The sequence below is a fragment of the Barbatula barbatula genome (assembly GCF_947034865.1).
Source record: "Barbatula barbatula genome assembly, chromosome: 23".
Lineage (NCBI taxonomy): Eukaryota > Metazoa > Chordata > Actinopteri > Cypriniformes > Nemacheilidae > Barbatula > Barbatula barbatula.
The window spans coordinates 16,473,327-16,501,057 of NC_136786.1; the positions used below are offsets into that span (position 1 = coordinate 16,473,327).

The window sequence follows — 27,731 nt, forward strand, 5'->3', positions numbered from 1 at the left end:
GTAATGCGACTGCAATCACTTCCTGCCCTCGTGCAATAGCAATGAATTTAACAGATCCAGCTAATTATATAACACACGGTCTTTTGAATATCATGATACTTTCATGAAATTGCCAAGACAACAGATGAGTAAATAGATCGGTTTAAACATTCACCTTGCAATAATAAAAATGTGCTTTTAATCGTTTGCATGTTATTTTTGATAAACAATTATTGATCAAATTCTGGCAATTCCTGTTCACAAAAATTCAGATATTAGAAAATCAAAATGTTGTGGGTATTGTAACACAATAGTCCAACCGAAAATAAAAATTCTGTCAAACAATTCTGAAAATTGTTTGCAAGAATGCTTGTGACTAAACAACTGCAAACTAAATAAATGCACAATTTCGGCATATACAATATTTCAGAATACTATCGAGTTTAATTCCTAAACAAAGATGATTCTGTAATACAGTGCACTTTGGGAATATCATGTATAATCTCCATACACGTCTCTCTTGGTTTTGTAGTTATCTTCTTTCTCTTCACCTGTAGTTCCTCTTCCTGTCTGAAGTGCTGCAGTGGAGAGCTCAGACCACACCAGATCATGTGCTCTTCACCCTCCTCAGCTCCAGGGTATGATGTCACCACCGCGTTGTTCTGCTGCATTGCATTCAGGGTTACAAAGGTGTCAGCTAAAAGTTAAACTCTTGTGATTTTTCAAGTGCGCATGGAAAGCTTGGCAGCAAGCGCCTCCATTCCTGCACTATTCCGCCCCTCCAGGGAGCAGGAAGTGATGTGTTTTTAATATACCCAAAAATGCACCCAGTGTAGAGAAGGTGTGATATCTCATCTTGAACAGAGAGCAACCAATGTGAACTGTATAGAAACTATATTGATGCTGTGTGTGTGTATAGGCGTGTGTTTGTTTTGCCAAAATTGTGGGAAGCGTCCAACAGTCACAACAAAGAAATATGCCTAATAATAATTACATTTAAATATAAACCACAAAAATACAATCATGTGTGTGTTTGTGTGCATATAGGGAACGGTCCTGAGCTCACTGACCTGTCTTCAGCTTCATAAGCGGGCGGAGAAGATAGCGGCCATGTTGATGGAGCGAGGCCACCTGCAGGACGGAGACCACGTTGCACTGGTGTACCCACCTGGTAAGATACATTCACTTCTCACTAAAAACCGATATATAAGGATCAGTCCTAAATTTAGTTTGAAACGGAATCAGGAGAATATTAAATAATTTACTGTATTTACCGTGTGTGTTGCAGGTATAGATCTGATCGCTGCCTTTTACGGATGCCTGTATGCCGGCTGTGTACCGATCACGGTGCGACCACCACACCCCCAAAACATCGCCACCACCCTTCCCACTGTGAAAATGATTGTGGAGGTAGGTGTTAGTCCAAGACGCTCTATCACGCGGCTATGGAAATGTTGCTGAAATGCCCACGGTTGTGTTTAGGTGAGCCGGTCGGCCTGCATGATGACCTCGCAGTTCATATCCAAACTCTTGAAGTCGAAGGAGGCGTTAGCCGCAGTGGACATCAGGACGTGGCCACCCGTTTTGGACACGGGTGAGTGAGTCAAAAGTCAGGGGGCAGTTTGCTTCTGTTAAAAAGAAACATTCGTTTCACTTCAAACTTTTTTTCAAAAGATGATCTGCCAAAGAAGAAGCCCCCGCAACTGTACAAACCCTCCAATCCTGACACACTGGCTTACCTGGACTTCAGCGTCTCCACGACCGGGATGCTCGCAGGAGTAAAGGTGAGTAATTATTGACACGCTTAACTACATCCTGTTTAATTTTGCACGACACAAAAAAAGAAATAAGATCTTCTTAGTGAATGGGTGGTGAGATGTTTGATCAGGCGTCAGCTGTTAGAAAGGTTTTGACCAAGTAGCTGCCATTATGTCATACAGCTGGAGCCATGAGCGTTCACAGAGACCGTAAAGCATTGTGCAGCTCTTCTGACCTTGGACAAAGAAATGATCTATTCATCCCTGCGGTCCCGTTCATTAGATTGCATAGACGTGACAGCTCACTGGCGTTTCTTGCTAGTATGACAGATTTGTAAACCGTTTTGCGGGTCACTGCGGAGTCGATTATAAAGCTATGGTAGGCAGTTTCATATTGGCTAGCTTTGACAGCGTATGAAAAGATCCCATCCTCTTTTCCGAGCTCTCTAAAGCCACGTCTCCTCGTGTCATTTACCGTATTTTCATCATTTACTTACCGTGAGTTTTTCTAAATCTTTGATCTGATGAACACAGAGAAATATATGTTGAAGAATGCTTGTAGCCAAACAGTTCTTGACCACCATTTACTCCCATAAGGACAATGGTAGTCAAAATGCCACTGAACTTTTTGATTTCCTACAATCTTTAAAATATCTTCAGAGCAAAGAAATGTATAATGTATTTTTCCTACTATGGTAGTCAATGGTGGCCAAGAACTGTTTGGTGTCAATCATTCTTCCAATGTTCAAAACAACAAAGATATTTCTGATTCAACGGATCAACTTGAGGGTGAGTAAATTGAGACAGAATGAGGTGAAAGACATTTTTGGGTGAACTGTTCCTTTAAGTAACATTACACACGCATTTGACAGAAGATTGGGAAGAAATCTGACTTAACAGCAGCGAGCATTGCTTCTTATCCTGTAACCAACTGAGCTTTAGATACTTAAAAGCCCATCTATATTTAGAGCTCTCTCGCTCTCAACTTTGTTTTGATGTTTTTCTTCTTTGTCATCTTTCTCTCTCTCTTAACTGCGCCTTGCTATCTTTCTCAGATGTCCCACACCGCCACCAGTGCCTTTTGTCGCTCTATCAAGCTGCAGTGTGAGCTGTATCCCTCTCGTGAGGTGGCCATCTGTCTGGATCCCTACTGTGGCCTCGGGTTTGTCCTCTGGTGCCTCTGCAGGTGAGAGACGACACCTGACACAGTCACTGCATTCTAACACGCCCCGGCTTACTAACATTCACAACACCTTAAAAATACAAAATAAAATATCAATTTGTGATCTTCCTTTGTTTATTAAGATGTTATTTTTTGTTGTTAAAAGGAAATTGAGTGTATAGGTATACATTTACAATGGAAGTCTATGGGGCAGGTGGTCTATAGGGCAAAGTTTTTACTATTTAACGCTGAAATGTCAGACTTTCTTTGAGAGTGAATTTTAAACACATTTTTTTGTTTGTTTTTATAGTTGTTTGTGGTTATCGAAGGATTCTGTCAATACACTATGATAGTATTAAGGCTATCTTTACTTACTCCACACATTTATTTATTTTTTTTGCGCTACATTCACAGTGAGTTCAGTGCGTTTGTGTGTGTGTGTGTGTGTGTTTATGCTGTGCTGTATGTTCTCTTCTAGTGTACTCAGCTCCTGTCTTTCTTGAGTGATGTGCTCTCAATGTGTCTCTTTTGTCAGTGTGAGCAGATCCTTGTGATGCGTTGTGTGCGTGTTTGTGATGGTAACACTCTGTTCCTCTCTGTCTCTTCCTGCTGGGTGAAGTGTGTATTCAGGGCATCAGTCCATCTTGATTCCTCCGTCCGAGCTGGAGGTGAATCCTGCTCTGTGGCTGTTGGCTGTCAGTCAGTTTCGGGTCAGAGACACGTTCTGTTCGTACTCCGTCATGGAGCTGTGCACCAAGGGTTTGGGCCTACAGACGGAATCCTTAAAGGTAAAACTGTCTGTCTGTACCTACCTACCTTTCTCTTTCTGTCTGTCTGTGTGTGTGTGTGTCTTTCTTTTTCTCTCTCTCTATCCATCCATCCATCTATCGCTCTTTATCTCTCTCTCTCTCTATCTCTCTCTCGCGCTCTCTCTCTCTCTATCGCTCTATCTCTCGCTCTATCTCTCTATCGTTCTATCTCTCTCGCTCTCTCTCTCGCTCTATCTCTCGCTCTATCTCTCGCTCTATCTCTCTCTCTATCTCTCTCTCTATCTCTCGCTCTATCTCTCGCTCTATCTCTCTCTATCGCTCTATCTCTCTCTCTATCTCTCTCTCTCTCTCTCTATCTCTCTCTCTCTCTCTCTCTCTCTCTCTATCTCTATCTCTATCTCTATCTCTATCTCTATCTCTCTCTCTCTCTCTCTCTCTCTCTCTCTCTCTATCTCTATCTCTATCTCTATCTCTATCTCTATCTCTATCTCTATCTCTATCTCTCTCTCTCTCTCTCTCTCTCTCTCTCTCTCTCTCTCTCTCTCTCTCTCTCTCTATCGCTCTATCTCTATCTCTATCTCTATCTCTCTCTCTCTCTCTCTCTCTCTCTCTCTCTCTCTCTCTCTCTCTCTCTCTCTCTCTCTCTCTCTCTCTCTCTCTCTCTCTCTCTCTCTCTCTCTCTCTCTCTCTCTCTCTCTATCGTTCCATCTCTCTCGCTCCATCTCTCTATCGTTCCATCTCTCTCGCTCTATCTCTCTATCGATCTCTCTATCGATCTCTCTATCACTCTCTATCGCTCTATCTCTCTCTCGCTCTATCTCTCTATCGTTCTATCTCTCGCTCTATCTCTAGCGCTATCTCTCTATCGATCACTCCATCGCTCTCGCTCTCTATCGCTCTCTATCGCTCTCGCTCTCTATCGCTCTCGTTCTCTATCGCTCTCGTTCTCTATCGCTCTCGCCCTCTATCGCTCTCGTTCTCTATCGCTCTCGTTCTCTATCGCTCTCGCTCTCTATCGCTCTATCTCTCTATCGCTCTATCTCTCTATCGCTCTATCTCTCTATCGTTCTATCTCTCGCTCTATCTCTAGCGCTATCTCTCTATCGATCGCTCCATCGCTCTCGCTCTCTATCGCTCTCTATCGCTCTCGCTCTCTATCGCTCTCGTTCTCTATCGCTCTCGCCCTCTATCGCTCTCGCTCTCTATCGCTCTATCTCTCTCTCTATCGCTCTATCTCTCTCTATCTCTCGCTCTATCTCTCTCTCTATCTCTCTCTCTATCTCTCTCTCTATCGCTCTCTCTATCTCTCTATCGTTCCATCTCTCCCGCTCTATCTCTCTATCGATCTCTCTCTCGCTCTCTATCGCTCTCGCTCGCTCTTTCTCTCTATCGCTCTATCTCTCTCGCTCTATCTCTCTATCGCGCTCTCTCTCGCTCTCTCTCTCGCTCTCTCTCTATCGATATCTTATCTATTTTATCTAATCTCCACCCCTAGACCCACGCATCCATCCATCCATCTAAAATGTAATGAAAAGCAGTAGTGACGCAGGAGGATTGTTGGTGGTCTTGCGTGTCGGTGTGTGTTGTGTTCAGGAGGTGTGACTGTGTGTAATTAAAGTCTGGGCCGAGTTAGTGAAGGAAAGGCCGCTCGTGCCTCCTGGCGAGTCTGTCTTGTAAAATCCAGTTTTATTTACTTCGATTTAGTCGTTGAGATTGCCATAGTCACTGACTGCCGTCAGGAGCAGAGTATAGTTTGTTAACGTCAAGACGATCGATGAGGAAGAAAAAGTCCTGGTGAAAGTTGATTTTGTGGTACCATAGGTTAAGATGATCACACAAGTTACGTTTTTACATTTTTGATTCCCACCTATTAAAATTTTGATTTTAAAAACACAAAAAATAAGCACAACAATTAATAAATGTAATGTTTTGTGACATTGTGTTGTCTGTCAACAAATTTAGTTGATTAATATATTAAGAAGGTTAGTTTTTTTATTTTTGTTGCATGATATTCTCTGATATTTTGAAAAAAATATTTTAACTCTGAAACAACCTTTCTGATGACATAACAGACATTGAATAATGACGAAGTTCAAATTATTGCCGATCACCCTGATGCGTAAAATGTATATAAAAATATATGAATATAATAAAACAATTCATATGTACGTTTAAAGAAGAACATTTTGTTGGAAATGAAGTTTGTTTGCATTAAAAGATATATCATTTACATTATTTTATTTTTTTATAAAAACAATTTTATAATTGCACAATTTAACCAAGTTGTTTCGCTTTAAAGTTTCTTTATGAAGTTTAACATGCCGAATACGAAAATCACATGCATTTTTCAAGCTAGTTTAGCAATATACCGATAAAATATACACAAAAACATTGATTCTGCATGAAAATAAATACCACACAATATTCAGCAGCACACAGTTGTACAAGAACTATTAAAAAGGTCGTGCGAAACAAAAATTTGTTACACTGATATCATTAAAAATAAGCACGGTGGATATTTTCTGATTTAGCATCAGTGGACAAACTCTGCAAGGTTTAAATTGTATTTCTAATGTAAATTAATCTCTATTTCTCCGACCCGCTCCTCAGGCCCGTGGACTTGACCTGTCCCGTGTAAGGACGTGTGTGGTGGTGGCCGAGGAGAGGCCCAGAATAGCTCTCACGCAGTCCTTCTCCAAGCTCTTCAAAGACCTAGGACTCCACCCGCGAGCCGTCAGCACTTCTTTCGGATGTCGAGTCAACCTGGCCATCTGCCTACAGGTCAGTAGCGCATGTCTTCATATGCGTGGCTGTTGAAAGACTCAGCAGTTAATCTGCTGTGGAGTGGACCTGAGACCGAGGTCGGGCCGTAATCCCAATCTCAACTGTTTTACGGGTCTCAAATGCTGGGATTAGTGTTTCCAGAGAGGATTTTACAGTCTTTAGTTTGTGTTGTGAGGGAAAGGAACTCTCGAAACATTACAGCATATGAAGAGGTAATGCTGTTACGGTACAATCATAGTTAACATATATATATGTTGCTTCTGTAAAATTGAGATTACACATATTATCTGGAATTTAGGACATATGAGCATAATAAAAACATACGATTTGATTTTCTTAACAACCATATGCCTTACAGAATAGGCAGAAATGTAAATTTAAGGTCTCTGCATGTTGTTTGATTTCTCCTGTGGTTACTGCTCGCATTTCCGATATATTTCACATTCATTTTTTGTCTTTGTCACACCCACAAATCTTCATTCCTTATTCCTCTTTCCTCACTTTGTCCCCATGGCTCTCATCTTCGCGCTGGCTTTGGTAGCCCCACGGGCTCGGGAAGCTTGCCGATCAGGTAGGGAGGTCAAGACGCCCCTGCAGTCTGGGACTGGGTGTGGAAGGGTCAGATGTGAGCTGCTGGGCTCTGGGTGCCTGGTGGATGTGATTTTGCTAATGTAGTGGAACCGAATGAGCAGATTGGTCGTGTGAAATCTCAACATCAAATTTATCAGACTAATAGACTAATAGCCTACAGGGCCGGTTTCCTGGACTCAAGACATGTTCATGTTGAAACAGTAGTGTACTTTTTGGAAAGAGGCCTGGATGATATAGAATATGGATAGCTGACAAATATCGTACATGTGTCCATCCTATGGTGTGACAGCATAAACGTAGAAATAACAATGAAGATAAATCCCTCTTATGCTATTTTATATTAGACATATAGTTGATATATTGTAGTGTTTGTTTTCTACATTTTTGCCGTCACATCATAGGTCACATGTACGGTTTATTTGTTGCCCACCCCATACTATAAATGATTTGGCTGGCAATATAAATATTAGATATAATCATGAAAATCTCGATGAATTTAATGCATTTTGTATTAAGCTGTTAAGTTTTCAAAAGAAAGCTTCAGTAAAATTGTTAAGCAGTTAAGAGTGTTTTATGTATACATTGCATTATTTGTATAAATATTGCTGTCTTATATTAAGTCTATTTTAAACTTTTTTATATTTCTATTTTTTTATTTTTATATTCATATATTTATTTATAGAATTTTTTCTTTATCACTATTAAGTTTACTTTTACATTTTTTCTGCATTAGTTTTAGTATCCTTTCACATTTAAATTGACATGCATTCATTAAGCAGATGCTTTCATACAATGTAAAATCTATTTGAGTATTTGACATTCATAATAAGTATCCATATACATATAAAAAATATATCAAATAAAATACATAATATTAATAATATTTTATTTATATTGCACCGCCTTATATGAAAACTGTTTTCAGGTTCAAACTGAGTCCAGGAAACATGCCCACAATGTGATTTTTACTACAGTTTGGTTAGATCCAAGCATCCCTGGATGAGAATGAGTTTACCTGGACACCTAGATAAAGGTCTTTGTGTTATCATACAGCTGCTGCATCACACCAGGTCATTAGAAGTGTTCCTTTAGTGAAGCGCTCTATAATTATAGCCGTTAGATTGGATCCTGATTCCTCCACCCTCGGCCGCCACATTGTTTTGCGTTGACATCACAAACACAGGCGGCTTTGTTAGGAACATGAGTGCCTACACATGAAATATCGCAGATGCTCACACTGTATGAGTCAGTAAGCTGAAATGCGTCTCTGAGGACCGAATGTAGTCAGCGGGCCGATTGTTGTCCTCCAGATACAGGGAGACCTCTGCTGGAAGGTTCTTTCATCTGAGACTCAGTTTGGTTTGTTTCGTGCTCCAGTGATTGAGTTATGATCGTTCAGATGGAGCAGGGCCTTCTGAGTGCCTCATAATGGCGCAGTCGATGCAAATTCAATAAGGATCAGTCATGGAAAATAATGGCACTCGTTTTAGCGTCGAGATGATGCATGTGCATTTGCGCTCGCAGACAGCAGTTGTTTGTTTCATCTCGATATGTCTGCAAACTGTATTATCGAAGCAAAATAACATGAATAAACGCAGAGCGAGGGGGAGTTTTGTCTGGGGCAGGTTAATCTTACTATAAGGCTGTTTCGGATTGGTTAGTTTATTAGTTTCGTTGAAGTGGTTGTTCTGACGAACAAAAAAAATTCCACATTATTCACGTATTTTTGGTTTGTTTCTTTTGTGTGGTTTTTTTCTTATACTGATCTTTTATAAAAGCACAATTTGTTCTGGATCACAGCACACGAATCCCTGATCCTTTCCTGTCTGTGTAGGCAGTCCTCGGTCACTTTGAGCTTTAGACTTGAGTAAAGGTCAAAGGTGTGGCTCTACATTGTAGAGGAACAAGGATTCAAGGAACGTTCTGATATCTGGAGGCTGTGCCGATCTTCATCTTCAGCTCTGCTTCATAAACACCCACACATTTGTCATTCAGGCTTCATAAACAAGTCCTATTTTCTGCTCCGCTGTCTGTAACTCCTCCGTTCACGGCATCATTTATTACAGCACCATGTGCCTTTCGGACCACGCTGTAAATTTGGGGTAATTTCTGCCACAGTTTGCTGCTTGTCTCGCCCGTCTTTTTCCAAACCCCACACTAGTTTCATTGATATCAGATGTGTGTGTTCTGTAGACTCGACTACTAACTGGTTAACTGCTTTAGCAAGTTGAAAATTGACCTTGATAGTTTTGTGAAAATGACTGTTAGTGTGTACGACTGGTTAACTGTTGCATGATGGGTATTTCAGGGGACGTCAGGACCGGATCCAACTACAGTGTATGTGGACATGCGAGCTCTCAGACACGACAGGTGAGAGTTAAACAATATCTATATAGACGCAGACGGCTTCATCAGATGCACGTGCCCAGGGCCGAAGTTCTAGGGCCCAAACGCAAGTGTTTTTGCTAGTTTCAGCCCAACGCAGTTCTCATTTTACCGTCCTGAGCTGCGTTGTTTAAATAGCAAACGCATTTGCGTTCATTTGTGCGCCGATAGGCATGCTGGTCTAAAAAAGAGGTGTTTTCAGGCACATTGTCGGCCCTTTGCAATTTGAGACACTGAAAATTACACAGAGGGAATCGCAGCAGCTCACAAACATACCAAATATAAAAAATAAATGCATTACAATGTAAACAATTATTATTGTGTACATAAAGATAATAACCCGGCTTGTCCTGTAGATGGTCTGCTCGCACGCATTAACCTCACGCAAAAGCGCCTGACCCCCAGTTAACTTCTGGTCGGTGTTGGCTAGTGTGTAGTATAACTATTTATATTTTCTTTATCTTTATCATATTAATTTGTAATATTATTTTACTGTATGATCATTTTAAGCGATTTGTAAAATCATCATCATGTTCATTTTCTTTAATAATTTTCTTTTTGAATGGGTCCTGTAGTTCGCATTTAAACAAACAGTATGGTACATTCTCATCTAGAGGTTGAGCTCGGTATGAGAGTCCAAGTTTAAAATATTGGAGAGACAAGTTTAGCCAAGTTACGGTTCTTCTAGGTTTCTTTAGATTGTTATCAGAAACAATCTACAGGCATTCTATTGTTTGTGAATGTGCACGTTTGTTTATGTTGTTAAGATGAAACCGTCTATATACAGTAAGTATACAAGATTTCGTGATTGCAGTAGTGATGTCATCAAGTGTTGTTTAGGGTGTAAATAAAACACCCTAGGTGACCATATGACAATGAAATGATAATGTAATTGTACGTTATGATTTAGTGATGGCAAGTGAGGGAACATAAAGTGTCAGTCAAAAATATTTAAAATGCGCAAAAGTTAATAAAGGTTTGGTTTATGTTTGCAGTGCAATACAAAACATGCATGTGGACTTAATATGTCATTAAAATGTAACGCTAAAACAGTTTTGTAACATACAGTACTTTGCTCCTAGGTGTATTTTTCCCATTTTTTTAATGCACATAAATGTGTCCAGCCGAGACTTTCCTCTGTTGACTTTAATAGAGGAACAATAAATTCTGCCGCTTTATAATTCCAGTGCTCCAAAGTTGGACTGTCATCTCGAGCACTTATCGTGGCCCACCGCCAACACACTAAATCAAATCCCAGTCACAATATTTGCTTTTATTTTACAGAAATATATCCAGACATCAGCATTCTATTATTCATCCTCACTTTCTTATATCATTTTGCTTATTCATGAATGTTGAGATATCTGTTCTGCAAAATGTCAAGTCTAGTTTACTCCGGTGTTTGAAAGCTCCTGGTTTTGTGATGAAAGCAACAGTGTGTTTGCCTCTCCTCAGAGTACGGCTGGTCGAGCGAGGATCTCCACACAGTTTACCCCTCATGGAGTCTGGAAAGGTACCTGCTGGGCTCTTTACAACACCGAGGCTTTGATTTGAGCTCATCTGGCTGATAATTGTTAGAGTAAATTGACGAATCTGTTTTCAGATTTTACCCGGAGTACGAATCATCATCGCCAATCCTGAAACCAAGGGACCCCTGGGAGACTCTCATCTGGGGGAGGTGAGTTCATCACCAAGAAAATAAAAAGAAGGTCCCGGATGGAAATCTTTTCAATTGGAATCAGCTGTTCTTTTGTCTGTGTAGATCTGGGTTCACTGCACCCACAACGGCAGCGGCTACTTTACGGTGTACGGAGACGAGGCCCTGCAGTCCGATCACTTTAACTCTCATCTGAGCTTCGGAGATACTCAGACCGTGTGGGCACGTACCGGTTACCTGGGCTTCCTTCGGAGGACAGAGCTTACAGATGCAAGTGGAGGTGATCTCAGCAAAGCATTTTTAGTTTACAGAATAATGAAGATTTGGTCATTTGCTCAACTTCAGGCCATCCGAGATGGATGACATTGTTTCTTCGGTAGAATATTAAGATTTTCTGGGGAAACTGTGGCGATTCATAAAATGAAAAATCACAGCTGCCGTCACTTTGATTAGATACAGATCGTGCAAAATGAATCCCCCCCCACGGCTTCTAAAAATCTTCCTTTACTGTTCCATTGAGGAAAAAATGTCACCATCTTGGATGGATTAAGTAAAATGTGAAAAATTTGTATTTGGAGCAAAATAACGCCTTAAGTGGTGATAACACCCTGACAATGGATTCTGAATTTGTTTCCAGAACGGCACGATGCTCTGTATGTAGTCGGAGCCTTAGATGAAGCCATGGAGCTGAGAGGAATGAGGTATCACCCCATCGACATCGAGACCTCAGTTATACGCACCCACAAGAGCATCATGGAATGGTACGACCCGCTTACCTATAAATGTTTTGTTTCGGTCAAAATTTAGGCTGTCAAACAATAAATCGCATCCAGAATAAAAATATGTTTTTACATAGGTCTATGGACTGTGCATATTCATTTTGTATATATAAAATATGTAGATTTTTATATTTGCATGTGTATGTAATTTAGGTTATCGATAAATAAATAAAATATATTTTCTAAATATGTACGTACATACATATGTTATGTAAACATAAACTTTTATTCTGGATTCTTTGACCAGCCCAGTCAATATGAAATATAAATATTGTAAAGAACATTTGTGTGTACTTTTATTATTTTTGGCAACGTTTGAAACCCTGTCTGTAAAAATCGAATTATGAGATTAGAGCATCAATGTGGTCATAGCGTAAAAATAGATTATTGTGGTAAATAATAATTATATAATAGATATTATAGAATTTCTTGAGAGTATTCAAATTGTCATTTTAAAATCTGAAATAAATTATTTTATAGACACAAAGTTATTTCCCCCAATTGAATGATTATTTTGAGCAAAAACACTGAAACGGGTTTCCTTAGCATAGAAATGTAAAGAGTTATTGATTAAACTTATTAAGGCTATTATGACAGAATGTTCTTAGCATTTCATATGATTTTACAAAATTTATTTAAAAAAATGTTATTAAATATTTGATTAAAACCAGAAAAAAATATATCAGAAAACAAGTATTTTAATACAAAAAATCTGTCTGCGTTCCAGCGCCGTGTTTCCCTGGACAAACCTTCTGGTGGTGGTCGTGGAGCTGGAAGGTTCAGAACAGGAAGCTTTGGACCTGGTTCCGCTCGTAACTAATGCGGTTCTGGAGGAACACTACTTAATCGTGGGCGTGGTGGTCGTGGTGGACATCGGCGTCATTCCCATCAACTCTCGCGGAGAGAAACAGAGGATGCACCTGCGAGACGGCTTTCTGGCCGACCAGCTAGACCCCATCTATGTGGCGTATAACATGTAGCACGAGCGTGTGTGCGTGTGTGTATGGAAGCCTTTGCAACGTATGTCTGTGCGTGTGCGCGTTTTGCAGTCTCCACATGACTGGTTTGGCGTTCTACAGCAAATACCGCAAAACACTTACAGGAAGAACTTTTACAAAGCCAAATTGGCAGAAGGATTCAAGTCCCCTGAATGCCAGAAGAATCGCCTCTGCTTTCGCTTGCGTGCGTGTCGCTTTGTTTTTACGTGAGGTGTTGCGAGGTTATTCATTTTTATTCCACCCTACATGAGCGAAGGGTCATTTTAGATATCTGCGTACTAAACGTGCGTTTTAAGTTTGCCGATTATTTGGAGGAACTTGTTGAACGTATACATTATATCAAAAACCCCGGACACAATTTCTGTCCTGTTATTTTAAAGAGGTACAAAAACTAATTTGTATGTATGTCGCAGCCGTCCTTCAGCAATTTGCCGGATTCATTTTTCAATCTTTGTAAATGTTCTCCGACAGCAGAAAGAAAAAAGACCGCCCCCCAGCTTTTACAATTCCATGTTTAATTTAATCGTACAAAGCTGAAGGCTAACAAAGTCGGTTGATATCGTGTAATTATGTACAGATAATAGTTCTTATTTATTTTGCTCTTTTTAGAATCGGTGAGCGGAGACATTCGGAAATGTTTTCCTCATTAAATAATATTGCTGATATAAAACATTGTATCATCTTGAGTGAGTAGTATCACGTCAAGTATATGTAAAAAATATAAATATACATACAAATATATATATGAAAAAGAAAAGTATATATGAAATAAGATGATCTCCAAATCACCAATGAAACGTTTCTAATGCAGTACTTCCCACTTGCATGGTCAACTGACTGATCGATCAACGTTACCCACAAATAATACAAACTCATGTTACACGTGCGTGTAGCTGGAACAAATGCTTTTGAATTGAAATTAAATCTCCCTTTCCGTGCGAAAACGAACCCTAAAATGTGCCTGGAATTTTGTTTACATGGTTTTATAACTTCTGCACCACAATTCTGCTTGTTTTATCTGTTACGTTGCTCCTTGAATTGATTTTTTCTTTTTGTATCGTATCGTTTCGAGTGTTTTCATCATTATTTATTGACAAGCTTTTTACACAAGTGTGTTTTTTGTTTACCGCTCATCCAATGGTTTGTGTACTACGAAAACATTGCAATACGTATTTTTTTCAGTGGTTTACGTACCCTCACAGAAACACGGGCGCGACTGCTTGTGCTTTTAAGTGAGCGTTTTCATTTATAATGCGCAAGACGCAAGTATTTTATGTAATACCTTTTACTTTCTACCCTCACGTGAAATGATTTTTTTAATATGCTTGTTGGGAAATACATGCCAAAGCCTGGAGACCGTTGGCCCGTGCAATACAAGCAAAGCATGAAACATGTCTAACGGGCTGAAATGCAAACAAAATCGTGTGAAGAGGAAAAGAGAAATGTGCCATTCTCTACCATGTACCAGCTGCATTTCAATGTTATTTACAAACATTAGAATCGTATCAAATTCCTATTCAGGATTGTAAGTATTTATCACGTCCTGCCGGTCGAAAAATATAACGGCGGATATCATCGATCACGTTATGTCCTGAAGGTAATCTCGAAGAGGCAGCGGTGGGAATCGTACTGCAATCTGATATCAACACCCTCCGGTCTCCGAGGTCAAATTTACAGGAAACCTTTTCATTTTTGGGGATTGGTGTAATAGACGTTACCGTCTATGCGGACTGAGTTTACACTTATTCACAAAGTGACAATGCAATGTTCGTTTTCTTAAATGAAGGAAGTCTTATCAAGTCTGGAAGATCTATGCCCGGTTTCCCAGACAAGGCTTAGGACTAGTCCCAGACTAAAATAGATGTTTGACCGGTCTTAACTGGAAAAAACTTACCCTGACATATCTTAAAATATGTCAGTGCCATTGTTTTGTCTCAAGATGCAAACCAGTAATGTTTTATTTTCGAAGGCATTTTTATTAAAGTGCCTCAAGTAACCTAGGTCTAGTCCCGGCTTAAGCCAAGCCTCGTCTGTGAAACCAGGCCCTGTAGTGTTGCCATTCCCATACAAAACGGAAATCTTTCCCCAAGGAAAAAATGTGCACATAACTTTCAACCTGTGAAGTCAATTCCTTTTTCGTTGGAAATCGGGGCTTACGTGAGAGAGTCTGCATGGTGTCTGTAAATATCGTTGGTTAGCGAAAAAAAAGACAAAAAACAATTTATTTTGTATGGTGCAGGTGTGTTTGAAATTCTGTTTTGTACACATGATTAAAAGTATTAAATGACACTTTTATAGAAGCCTGCTTTGGCCTACCTTCACACAATATGGTGCAATAAAGTGCTTTGATTGGTACATTTGTCATTATTAAATTTGAGACGAACAGCAAAAAGCAAAAACACAACCGGTTGATATGTTTATTTATACATAGTACTGTTACATGATGCAGAAAGGGGAAAAACGTTTACACCACGTTGTAATTCGTATGCACATGAAAGACAGGTGTTCCTATAGCAAACTTCTCGCAGGGTGTCGGGAATTCTCAGTAGTCATTGTTCTGTCCGCATAAATAGAAGTACAAAATTACATTTTATAAAAGGGTTAACTCGCGATTACAAAGTGGCGTCAAATTATCAAGAGACGTACTGCATCACCGATGACACGCAAGAACGCAGAATACAGATCGGAAAAAAGGTATACACAACCTGGTTTCATGCACACTGGAATGGAACAGATTACCGTTATATCACAAATATTTTTTCCTTTACGGACTTATCAAATACATAATGTGCTCATGAAATGTACATATGCTAACGTGCAAACGTCATCAGTCACGGTTCGCGGCAAACAGTTATTTACATGTAGTGCAACAGTGAGGTTAGGATGGGGCAAAGACGGGAGGTGGACAGATATATGGATGTAAACGCATCCAAAACTTGAGAGGGAAAAGATAAAGGTGCACGTACACCAAAGGACCTCGCGTTAGCCTACATCCTTCAGCTGACTGCTTCTCCACATCTAACAGACATATCGCTTCTCAAAAACTATTTTTATTAAACATTTGTTATTGCAATAATTACTCTTAAAAAAGAACAGTTCTTCCCAAAATGAAAATGTTGTTCGATAAATATTTTTGTCGACAGTTAAATATCTGACAACGTTTTCATTTTTGCGTTAACTATCCCTTTAACTTCTCCCTCAGGTTACAAAGTGCAGGAGAAGGCCGTGAAAGGTCATTCTCAATGATAAAACCCCAAGGTTTACCCTTTAGCCATCATTTCTGATTGTTTAATTCAAACTGATCTCCGTACAGTCCGATTCAATTTCACGAGATCATTACATCTGTAATCCACTTTATGTTAATGTTCGAGGACTTTGCTATGCCCACACAAAAACCGGCATGACTTACACACATGAAACTCACTAAGGATCCCATTTGGGCGAAAATCGATCACACGTAAGCTACAGAAATGGACCCAGAATTAGCACGTCATTTTCTCGTTACAAATTAAAAGGTCTATTTGAAAATGAAATGTGCATATTCATTCATGGAAGATTGTATCGTTCAGACAGACATGACCTGCCATCTTTAAAACCCTGTCCCCACAAAAGACACGTCACAAGCACTGATCAAAACCAACCGTCGAGTTTAAAAGCACCAACTTCACTCAATGCAGGAGGCTCGCATGATTCGCTCATTATAAAAAGTCAAATATCTACACGGCTTAAGATGAAGTCGTTTAAAAAGAGGACTAGTACTTCACATTTCAGCTAGTCTCTATGCAAGCGAGCATGTTTTCCATCGTACAGCAAATAAAAGGATTAAAAGCAAAAGAGATTCAAAGTGATATTGTAAAATCCAAACGTAAAACCGTCTTCGGCAAAGTCCTGTACTCACAGCCCGGTTAGCATTCACCTCCTGGTTTCAAAGTGTTCAAATGCTGGCTACACATGAAGAATCCATGGGCGATGCGGTGAGAATTTAAGAGCTCTATTTAATAGCGTGGCTTGCAGAGGTGGAGTCTAAAAGTGGGCGTGGCCAGGCACAGCTCATCTCTTCCGGCGACAGGTACGTTTGTGGTCGGCGTGCCAATGCTCCTGCTGGCATTTGATGGAGCAGTATGACGTGTTCCAGCAACAGTGGTACATGGCCTCCTCTTCACAATTGTAACACTGAAATCGATAACAGAGTCAATATTGAGACATGCTTAAAGTAAAAAGGGCGGGATTTGAAGTTGAATATGTTTTATAATTATATTGTGAAGGGATGGTTCACTTCGTCCTGTTGTCATTAACTTTCAAACCCGTATAACTTTCTTCAGCAGAACACAAAAGATGACATTCATACATTTGCATTATGGGCATCACAAAACACAAACTGGGGATCTATACCTAGAACGGACTTGCTTAGGATAGAAACATCTGCCAAATGCGTAAATGAATGATTTCTGTCTGATTTTGGAGGTGTATCACGGTCGAGTCAAGGTTATTTATTATGATATTATGTTTACACAACAATGACGTCCGAAAAAAAACAGAGAAGTGTGTTTGTGAAGCATTTCACATACAGTGAATGTTTACAAAATAATCGCTTCACACAGATCAACAGAAATAACTTAAACGCTGCATTATTTATGCCAGACCAGTAGCTGGCGATGTAGTGAACGTTTGCATAATGTCAACAGTTTGTAAAGTAAAACAAGTTGTTGCATAAATGGCCAGCTAAAGCACAAAGTTTTTTTTGTAAATGAACAACTAGTCTTGCGTGCCATATGCATCAGACGTTTAGCCAAGGGACCCACAAAAGCTGTTTTAAGGGAACCGGCTCAATTCATCTGAATATGAATAACACACTTCGAGCTCATTGCATTGACATAAACAGTAATTGCTCTTAATTTCCTCGAGCCGTTCTCTAAGCTCCAACGATTCTCAGAAGACACACAGAAGAACAACTATCACCTAACAACAGGTTGAACCTAGAAATAGTTTGTATATAAACAACACCATGTGGGGACTTCTCAGAAAAACAATCATCATCTAAGCAAAGAAATCTACACTTGAAGATCTAACCCTCAAAGCACAAGATGATAATAATATACACTATCTGCCGGGAGGATATGTCAAATCTACAAATATCGAGTCACATTTGAATACTTTTTACATTCAGTGAACTCAGAATATTAGACTTTCAGTCATATATAACAAGATCTACGTCTGGCGGTTGACTTGCATCAAAACAGCCAGGCTTTCAAAAAACACTTAAAGAGCTGTGAAGGTTTACTCACCCACTGCTTCTTCTTGGTCTGGGAAAGAACTTGTTTGTGCTGTGCTACCATCTTCTTCATCTCCTCCATTAGCTCCTCTTTGCACTTCTCCTTCACCTGTTTGCACTTTCGATCCATCTCGGCTTGTGTGCTGGACACGGCTTTGCTCACCGCCTGCCTTTTCTCTTCCTCCATCTCCGCTCGCAACTGCAAATTCAACCGCGCGCCAGAGTAAAATACAAGCGTGCCATGTTGCACGGCGACTAAAATGATTTTATTTACAAATATCATGTAAATAGTAACCAGTCACAAATACGGATTCACAAAGAGGCGCCCGGTTAGGCTAGAAACGGGGTGTCTTTGATTCCGGCCAGAAGAGGGCGCCAGAGAGCAATGCAAGTTTAAGACTAAATGAATTTATTTCCTCACCTTGTCCAACGCTTCTTTCAGAACACGTTCTGTCTCCCGTTTGTTCTCCACTTTCATCATTTCTTTTACATTGCTGAAGATCTTCGTGTATTTGTCGTGGCACATGTTTTGGCAGCTGCCCTCGTTGACCGTCTGCGTGCCTTTGTGCAACATGCGGGGGGTCGGTGAGGAAGAAGAGGAAGACGACGAGCCAGACTTTTTGGTCTGGGTGGAGACAGACATGCGCTCGGGCTGATGGGGAACGGCCGTCGGGATCTCTTGACTGGAGCTGACGGCCTCCATCTCAGGCTCGGGTTCCTAAAATATCCAAAGTGCGTTGAAGTTATGCATTCTGTCAGTGTGTGGGGGATTCAAACCCATGATTTTCACACTGTTACGACAATACTCTTTGAGATAAGTCACATGACGAACCTCTTCTTTGGGCTCAGCGACTTGGGATCGGCGGCTTTTCTTAGCTTTGGGTTCTTGGTTGCCTTTTGACTGCAGCAAACACAGATGAACAGAGAAAATTTAGGACACCAGATGCTAAATAAAGTGAAGCCAGTCTTGCCAATTTACATGTTCAAATAACAGAAGCTTTCATCCAAAATTTGAAACAATACAAAATACGAGTCATTAACCACAAGAAAACAAGATTAGCAGCAGTGCCACACTGCACTTTGGTAACATTTACAATGTTACATTAACAACAGTTAATGTAAATAATAAATGGTTCACATGAACTTATCATATTTTACAGTATTTTTTGGTTAAGCTTTAAACACATGTATTTTTCTTTTCATTTCATTTTACGTCGCTTCATGTACAGTGTTATAAACAGAATGAACATAGCATGTTTAGAAAATAAATATACCAAATAAACTTTGTGCTTTAACAACAATAAAAAGTTTGCCATTTAAATTTCATGTAAAATTGTACATTTGCATACATTTAATAACATATTTTATAATAACTCCTATACTGCTGAAGCTGTCATATATAGGTAATAAAGGGATAGTTCACCCTAAAATGTAATTCTGTGAAACTGACATGGGGTAAATAAATGAAAGGATTTTCATGTTTAAATAAACTAATACTATTCATCACAAAAAAGAAGAAATTTTAAGAAATGCCTAAGTGGCTTTGTGTCCATACAATGGAAGTCAACGGGATCAATGTTGTTTTGCTACGCGTGTTCTTCAAAATATTAAAATATGAATCACTTTTCGGTTTTATCCAGGAATGAACATAGTACAGGAACCTCATAATTAGTCTAAATTAAATATTGAAACAAACATTTGAAGACACAGGAAAACCTCACCTGCTCATTGGATGTTGAGGAGATGCTTGACTCTGCCTCCTCCACTCGGTCTTCCTGTCTGTCTGACCTATCGTGCTTCTCCTCCAGCTTCCCCCTCCAGGTGCGGCCCTCCCTCGTGTATCTCTGATGTAGGTCCAGTTCATCGCACGCTTTCTTCCAGCCGGCGCTGCGCTTCACCTGCAGCTGCTGCACGCTCACAGAGATCTCCTGGATGTTGTCAGAGGGAATCCAAGCCCTGCAGCAGAACACACACACACACATAACTGCTTCAAACCTGCTGTTGAATGTCTATAAAACCAGGCATAAAGGAGATTAACGTTTTCGTTCCACATTTTGCCTTTAAACTAAATTCAAAGAGTCAAAATATTGTACCAAAACCTTAATCTCCTGATTCTCTATTTATGAAGGTGAAATTTAAACAATGAAGATTTGCAATTCTTCATATGCTTTGTGATTATTTTAATATTCTAATATTAGCTAAATCATTAAAAAAACATTATGACATTCTTCTGCAGAACGCAAAAGAAGTTATTTCCAAGATATGTTGGGAACCAAACAACATTGTCCTTCATTGCCTTCAATTGTATGAAATCAAAGCCACCGAGACATTTCTCAAAATATCTTTTTTGTTTTTCAGAGAAGAAAAAGTTTGTATACAGATTTTGAACAAAATGAGTAAATAAATGAGAAAAAAAAAGTTTTTTGGCTGAACTATCCCTTTATCCGCATTTCTGACAGAATTTCATTACGATGTTTGAGTTTATTGACACATTTACATTTGTTTTGATCAGTTTTAATGAATAAAAGAGAAATAATATACATAATCATTAAATAATAAAAAAATAAATAAGGGACATTTACAAAAAACAAATGTATGCTTTACCTTATACAGTCATAAAAATTTACCCTAAAATCTTGATTCATGTCTATGTTGTTGGTCCCTCATGTTTCTCTTGGATCTAGAGAAACCTGGGCCTCACCTTTGGTGCTGGTGACCAAAGAAACGGACGTCCACCTGGCTGCCCTCCCTCTGTAAAACTTTGGCCGGCCAATAACCGAAACCTTTCATCCTGGCCCAGACCAACTCGTGATTCGGAGTCTAAACACACAGACGAACATCCTTCAACACCAGACCTTCACAGATCTCATAAGGACTGTGAATGTGTGCTCGGCTGTACTTACACAGGGATAACAAAACCAGTTTTCAGGTCTGGCGTTCGAGAGATAAAAACAATTTCTGCACAATATTAACTCGTTCAGCTGGAGAAAAACAAATCCACAATTTTTAATTGATCCTACATTTCCTGTATAAATAAGCACAACATCGTTCGTAAATTAAAGAAGTAGTTCACCCAAAAACTGTTGTCATCATTTACTCGCCCTCGAGTTCCAGATATGCATAAATGTCTTGGATAAGATATTTGGAAGAATGTAGGAAAGCAAACAGTTCTGCACGTTCAACTACCATTGTCATTTTTCCTACTATGGTAGTCAATGGTGGTTGAAAGCATTCCTGCAAATATCTTTCTCTGTGTTCATCAGACCAAACCACTCGAGGGTGAGGAAACGATGACAGACATTTTATTTTTGGGTGAACTGTCCCTTTAATGTCCAAATGGATTTAAAAAAGAACTCAAACAGCAAATCCTTAACCGAGTTTGTCAAGTGAACTACATAGCCTTAAAATTCCACTGTTTGCATGCTCTGACCTCATGGCACGTGTCATTATAAAGAAGTCTGGCGATTTCGGCCTGATCGCTGTTCACTGTTAACAAAGAGTGTGAAATCGGTCAGGTTACTACTTAAGTGTCTATGTGCTATTTCATAAATCGCATCACAGATGCCGAGTCAGACCCGCTCACCTCCGTGCACGATGGCTGTGTTGTGAACTATAAGCTGAGCGTCAGCCCTGAACTCCTCGAAGCTCTTGTATTTCTCCTCTGAGATTTTCTGTAAGAGAACAGAGAGCACAGATTGAAGAGAGTCCGTATCAGTCCGTATCCCCGCAGCGCTACAGATGTCGATCGGGCTCTGTTTCTGGTGTGCGGTCTGCGTACCTCTTGTATGTTATCCACATCCAGAGGTGTGTGAATCAGTCGTTTGTAGATGGGTTGCTTTGACTCTTTGCCTCTTTTGTGCAGGTCCACAGCCTAAGAAAAACAGCGTCAAGATCCATTCAAAGTTTAAGATGATTTGCGTAGTACTGTGCGGGATGGAGGTGCGAAAACATGCCTCGTTTCGAAATGCTTTACTGGGATAAAGTGTGAAACGCACCCTTTCCTTCATGCGGCTGAGAATGAACTTCAGGTATGTTGTCATTTCCTGTTTTTTCAAATTCTTCCTTTTGCTGCCCTGTAGACATCACCGCATTATTAACTGTGCTTTGACTGATACGCTTAGCCACACTTAGAAACACATCGCAACTCCATCAAATGAATATAAATCAGTTAGAAAAAGATACAAATGTGCGACTCATTGATCAGATTTTAATCCGTTCTAGTTTCTTTCCAGACTCACCCTGCAGATGCCACACTGCCAGTGGGAGGTGGTGTCCCGTGGCCGGTGGTCCTCTGGCACACAGCGGAGGTGGTAGACGCGGAAACATCCGTCACATTCCATAACATCTCCGGGAAGGTGACACTCAAAGCAGTACCAGTCATGACTTTCCGCCTCCCAATCCTAAAACAAACAGAGTACAGTAATGCACATCCCAGCCCGTCTGGGCCACACTAACCCACCGATAACATCACTCCAGCCATAGTTTTTCCCTTTTCATATCCTGCAAATAAGATCTTGGGACATAGATCTAAGATCAGCCCTCTTACTCCGTAAAGCTTTAAAATATAATATACTCTGGGAATTCCCTTAGGAATGCCACAGGTGACATCTCTTTAACTCTGAATTTCCATATTTATACTTAAAAAAACAAAGTATGAGGGCTTCTCTTATCGGATGAGCGTTTAAGGACCAATCAACCAGGAACCAAAAACCCAATTATTCATAATAACAAAGATCTAACAAACAAGCAGATGTTACTCAGAAGATTGCAGGTGTAGAGTGTGTTTGTACGTTACGTTTTTGCACATTTGGTTAGATTTAAGAGGCCATTTTTGCAGCATGTTAAATCAATTAACTTCAATTTATCAATTAAAATCAATCGGTGAGGGTAGATTAAAGCCGGTTAACACTCGAACAAACGTATAAATCCAAATCATGAACTGAATGACTCAAATGGCCATTTAAATCAAACCTTGAACGCGACGACATGTTTTGTGTTGGAAATGGCAAGTGATCACATTCTCACATGCCACGATCACATTCAACACGTGTTCACACCATCCACTCCAAATCTCTATTGATTCGACATTACAGACCTCAAACAGTCACACGGCACACAGTCCAAAACATCCTCGATTCTGGTCACGGCGAGTGAAATGTTTAGAAATCGAATGTGACCAGAGTGTAATACAGAAATGTCTACACGGGTCTAAATCAAGGTCAGAAATCAACAAGGGGCGTCGCCTACACAAACTGATATTGCAGTTTATATTTTATATTTATATTTTAAAGGTAACTTTTGTTAGAATTAGAAAATCTATGATAGTTAAATTATTACAAGGAAGCAAATGAGCATATTACATGTGAAAATGAAAAATAAAATATTACTCAATGCACAACGTTTTGTCATTTCTGACACTGACCTAAACCCCGTAGTATCAGCATGTTAACTTGAAGAACTCACTCAGAAAGTCTTGATACTGACATACAAATCTCACACAAAAATCATTGTAGGTGATTTCACTTTGAAAACCTGTATTAATAGTGTGTGTGTGTGTGTGTGTGTGTCATACGCACATCTGCAAAAGGAGCTTCAGAGAGCGCAAAAGGCTAGAAAAAGAGAGAAATCACTAATAATGAGCATCCAGTGACAAAACAAAGATGCACGATAACCTCACACAGCACAACTCTGAATGCAATGAAGCTGGAACCAGTATCAACTTTAACATTCTTGTCGAACAAAAATGTCCTAATACGCAGAACAGGAAAGATCGATTTATACACTAAACTTCAGATTCGACTTTCTGAGATCTGCAATACTGTATAAAGGTTCATTAAGTTCAGGTGCTGTCCCATGTGTAGGTTACACATTTAATAAAGGGCAGATTATTGTTGTTAAAAAAAGTCAGTTAATGTGGACGTACCTTCACTTCTTCCGACATCTGCTCCTGCAATTGCAAGTGATCCAAAAAACATTGTTTAAAATCCTTATCTGACAGCTCGGACTGAAACTAAACACTGGCGTTCCATGTTAGGGACTCGCGGGTGGGTGATCAGCATTCACAAAAACGACACGTTTTAAACTCAGCTGCTACATACAGTACTCATAACAATAAGACTCAATATGACTCATAAAACCAGAGGCGGACATGTAGAGGTATTTGTGACTGTCACCCATACCCCAAAAACAAACAGTTTCAACGTTCTCTCTCTCAGACAGCAGAGGAATGCTGAAGGTCCTGAAACTGATGTCTTACTGTTAAATGTTATCCAGTGATATGTTTGTTTTATTTGATATAAGCTAAAGAACCAAACAAATGACCCTTAAAAATGGTCCCCTTAATAAAACACAGTACTGTTTCATTTTATGACTGTGTGTCTTGCTGGTGAACTGTCTTTAACATAAACCGGAAAAATCGAAGCAATGTTTACCTTTAACATTTTTATTTAGGAAGTTGGTGGATTCAAATGTTATGTTTAAACATGCTCTGGTTTATGTCTCACCATCTCATCTCCGGGTAGCCAGTATCCCTCCTGCTCGATCCCAGCTTTGGATCCCTTGCACCCAACCGTGAGGGTCTCCACCACCAGACCATCTTTCACCGCGAGGACCAGCTGCCTGGCCGTGTCTTTCGGGTGCATCCCGTACACACGACTAATATACCTGCGTGGAAATTCTTTGAAATCTTCTAAACATCTTCAATTATATTTACTAGTATGTCTTCTGATCTTGTGGGACTGTCTGTAATGAAGACAATGCGACTTACTTTGAGATTCTGTCCATGTTCGCGATCTGTTTCTGGTTCCGGATGACTTCGATGGCCGACCACACGTACTGGACCACTTTGGGATCCGCCTGCCTCTTCTTCACCAGCCTCGACATCGTAGCCAGTTCCGACCTGGAGGGAACACATACAACATATACAAACTTAAGCAAAACAGTCTTGATCTCAATGTCACACTAATCCCAGTAGACAAACTACAGGCTAAAGAGCTTTCGTTCTTGCATATCAAAGATGCAAAATGCAAATATTTATTAGATTTTCCAGTGACAGCATCACATTACACACCACGCAATATACAGTAACAACCAGACATGGATTGACGTACAGTCATTACATAACAACTAACAACAGCCTCGAACAAAAAAGGCCAGATTAAATATTGGGCTGGTGCACGTAACGTTAGAATAAAATCATTAAAGAGAGAGCACAGAAGAGAAAAATAAATCTAGTCTCTCTCAGCATCATCCCGGAACAGCAAAAGTGCTTCTATAAAACCCCTCAACACTCTTCAGTCTGCATCTGCAAAGGCCTGCAGTATTTTTCCTCTCTCTCTGTTGCATGAAGAACAGATAAAAATGACAGTCACATTTATTGCCGTTGCCACTGTGAGTGTAAACCTCCTACAATGAACCGCCAGATGGGTCCGACACAGGACAAAGAACTGAAGCCGATTCATATTCTGTAAGCTGTGACTTATTCATGAAAAAAGATGTGTTTGCAATAGAAATAATAAAAAAACAATAAACGCCTGGAATCCTTGGCCTTGGGAAAATGAACCACGTTTAGCCATGATATTTGTTAAGAAACAATGCCGATACAAATGCTTATCGTTCATCCAAAAATGAAAATTCTCTCATCGCCTTCGAGCTGTGTATACATTTATTTGAACACAGAGAAAGATATTTGGAAGAATGCTTATAACCAGACAGATGTTGCCCCCCATTGACTCCCATAGTATAAGTTTGGTTCTGTTGAACACACATTTTGACAGCAAACAATTCTGGGGCACCATTATTTTAATCCCACTATGGGAGTTGATATAATACGTTTATAAGCATTATTACTATTATCTTTCTCTGTGTTTATCAAAAACAAAGTAACGTATACACATTTTTGGGTGAAGTATCCCTTTAATACACAAAAGAAATCCGTTATATCGTTTCTTATTGTTAATACATTAATTTGCCAATGTAATGAAAAAGTTGAAAACATAAACATGACTTCACATTAAATGAACAATTTGGATTTGACACGCAGGACCTGTTCGCTTTATTGCGCAATACGCAGAAATGATGGGAACCAATGGCTCCCTCGCTGAACGTAACACTGTAACTTTTTGTAACAGTTGTAACTTTGTTTCACAATGTGTCGTTCCGACATTGTTAAAATGTAACCAGTAAATGAAACCACAACAGATGTTTTAATGCATCCACAAGCCGCTCGCGTGAGTGCTGGAATGTAAGCGCAGATCGCAGCCAAACGCGTCCAGAAACGCGAGAAATAATTCAATAGATCGCCTTTTATGAAAGCAGACCGATTTTATGAGTGATGTGAATCAGGTCCAGCTCTGGTCGCGCTCTCGGCCACGGTGCCAAAAACAAACAACAAACGTTTATCTACGCGTCACAAAACTATAAACGCGAGGGCATCGTAAACCCGCCAGCTGTTGTTGACAGCCGCGCGAACCAAAACGCGACGATTCAGCTTTAATAACACAATCCGATTGCAAATGGAGGAAAAGCCTTCATCGGTGCCTAGACATTCTTGTTGGCTGGTTGGCAAGCTACGCGGACGCCATGTTGATATGCCTCGCTCGCTCGCTCGCTCGCTTCTAGACAAAACCAGCCAGTTGGGAGTGGATTTTTTGTTCCCCTTTGCAGTGAATGTCATCAAATCGATCCGGTTTACGCGTCTACTTACCGCCGCCCGACCGCTGATTTAACGCCTCGCCGTTGAGTCTCGTTTAGGATGTAACGCGGCGCTGCTTACATTTGTGTTTCCGGAGTTAAATGTCAGAATTGCGGTTGGTTGGAGGAGCCCGGCCACAGTTGAGCGCTCGGAGGGGGTAAACACACACTCGTACACTAATACACCACGTCAGGCCTAATACACGAACATACACATTCACGGGCTGTGGGAGAACTCTAGTGGCAGGACGCAGGAGTTGCGCGCTTTGCTTTGCACGTCTCACCTTGTGTCGGATTCAAAAATAAAGGAAATCTCCCGATGAAACAACTTGGAAAAACCGTTTTAATGTTTTGAAGAAATAGATTATAGACCTTTTGATTGAAATTGTGAAAGATTTCATTGTTCTAATGGGATGTGTACTTGTTCTAAAGGAAACTATAATGGTCTCTACAGGTGATGTGTGAATTATGTAGGCTATACATGGAGAGCTGCTAATGAAAAAAGCTGGAAGTGGGTGGGACTTTAGCTGCAAGTGGGCTGTACAAACCTCCAGGGGAATTTGATTGGTGTATTTAATGTTGTGTGCTGTACTATTGGTTTATAAGCCACGGATGGCTTTATTCATTAACAGCTTTATTCCTAGTTTGATTGTATAATGAAAACAAGACTTTAAGATAGTGCCATCCTCATTCAAAGCGTGAAAATTCACCCCAAGCTCCACCCATGTTCAGATCTTTGGCGTAAGCTCCTCCCACTCGCAGGTGTCCAGGCTATATATATATATATATATATATATATATATATATATATATATATATATATATATATATATATATATATTGAAGCTTATCCCATTAAGGCTTTATATATATATATATATATATATATAGCCTTAATGGGATAAG

General features: G+C 39.9%; 2 protein-coding genes across 3 annotated transcripts in view; one reads left to right on the forward strand and one right to left on the reverse strand.

Moving 5' to 3' along the window:
• The window catches only part of dip2ca (disco-interacting protein 2 homolog Ca), a 91,867-nt gene extending 76,651 nt beyond the window's left edge, over window positions 1–15,216 (forward strand). For both annotated transcript variants that reach the window (XM_079487747.1, XM_079487748.1), the window contains exons 24-37: window positions 537–617; window positions 1,027–1,150; window positions 1,268–1,389; window positions 1,462–1,573; window positions 1,654–1,763; window positions 2,792–2,922; window positions 3,518–3,686; window positions 6,279–6,449; window positions 9,352–9,413; window positions 10,884–10,941; window positions 11,032–11,106; window positions 11,191–11,365; window positions 11,723–11,846; window positions 12,592–15,216. In XM_079487747.1, the coding sequence (XP_079343873.1) occupies window positions 537–617; window positions 1,027–1,150; window positions 1,268–1,389; window positions 1,462–1,573; window positions 1,654–1,763; window positions 2,792–2,922; window positions 3,518–3,686; window positions 6,279–6,449; window positions 9,352–9,413; window positions 10,884–10,941; window positions 11,032–11,106; window positions 11,191–11,365; window positions 11,723–11,846; window positions 12,592–12,844 (1,767 nt within the window). In that variant the 3' untranslated portion in view covers window positions 12,845–15,216. The remainder of the gene's footprint in view (window positions 1–536; window positions 618–1,026; window positions 1,151–1,267; window positions 1,390–1,461; window positions 1,574–1,653; window positions 1,764–2,791; window positions 2,923–3,517; window positions 3,687–6,278; window positions 6,450–9,351; window positions 9,414–10,883; window positions 10,942–11,031; window positions 11,107–11,190; window positions 11,366–11,722; window positions 11,847–12,591) is intronic.
• A 49-nt stretch (window positions 15,217–15,265) lies between these two features.
• On the reverse strand, window positions 15,266–27,102 carry zmynd11 (zinc finger, MYND-type containing 11). Its single transcript, XM_079487750.1, has 17 exons — window positions 26,839–27,102; window positions 24,901–25,032; window positions 24,638–24,797; window positions 24,058–24,081; window positions 23,711–23,743; window positions 22,373–22,534; window positions 22,130–22,207; window positions 21,913–22,005; window positions 21,718–21,805; window positions 21,565–21,620; window positions 21,038–21,115; window positions 20,836–20,954; window positions 19,856–20,090; window positions 18,967–19,035; window positions 18,556–18,852; window positions 18,148–18,333; window positions 15,266–17,035 (listed from the first exon to the last, which is right to left on the reverse strand). Exons 2-17 carry the CDS (start codon window positions 25,014–25,016, stop codon window positions 16,913–16,915), a joined length of 1,917 nt encoding a protein of 638 aa, XP_079343876.1. The 5' UTR covers window positions 25,017–25,032; window positions 26,839–27,102; the 3' UTR covers window positions 15,266–16,912.
• Window positions 27,103–27,731: the final 629 nt, after the last annotated feature.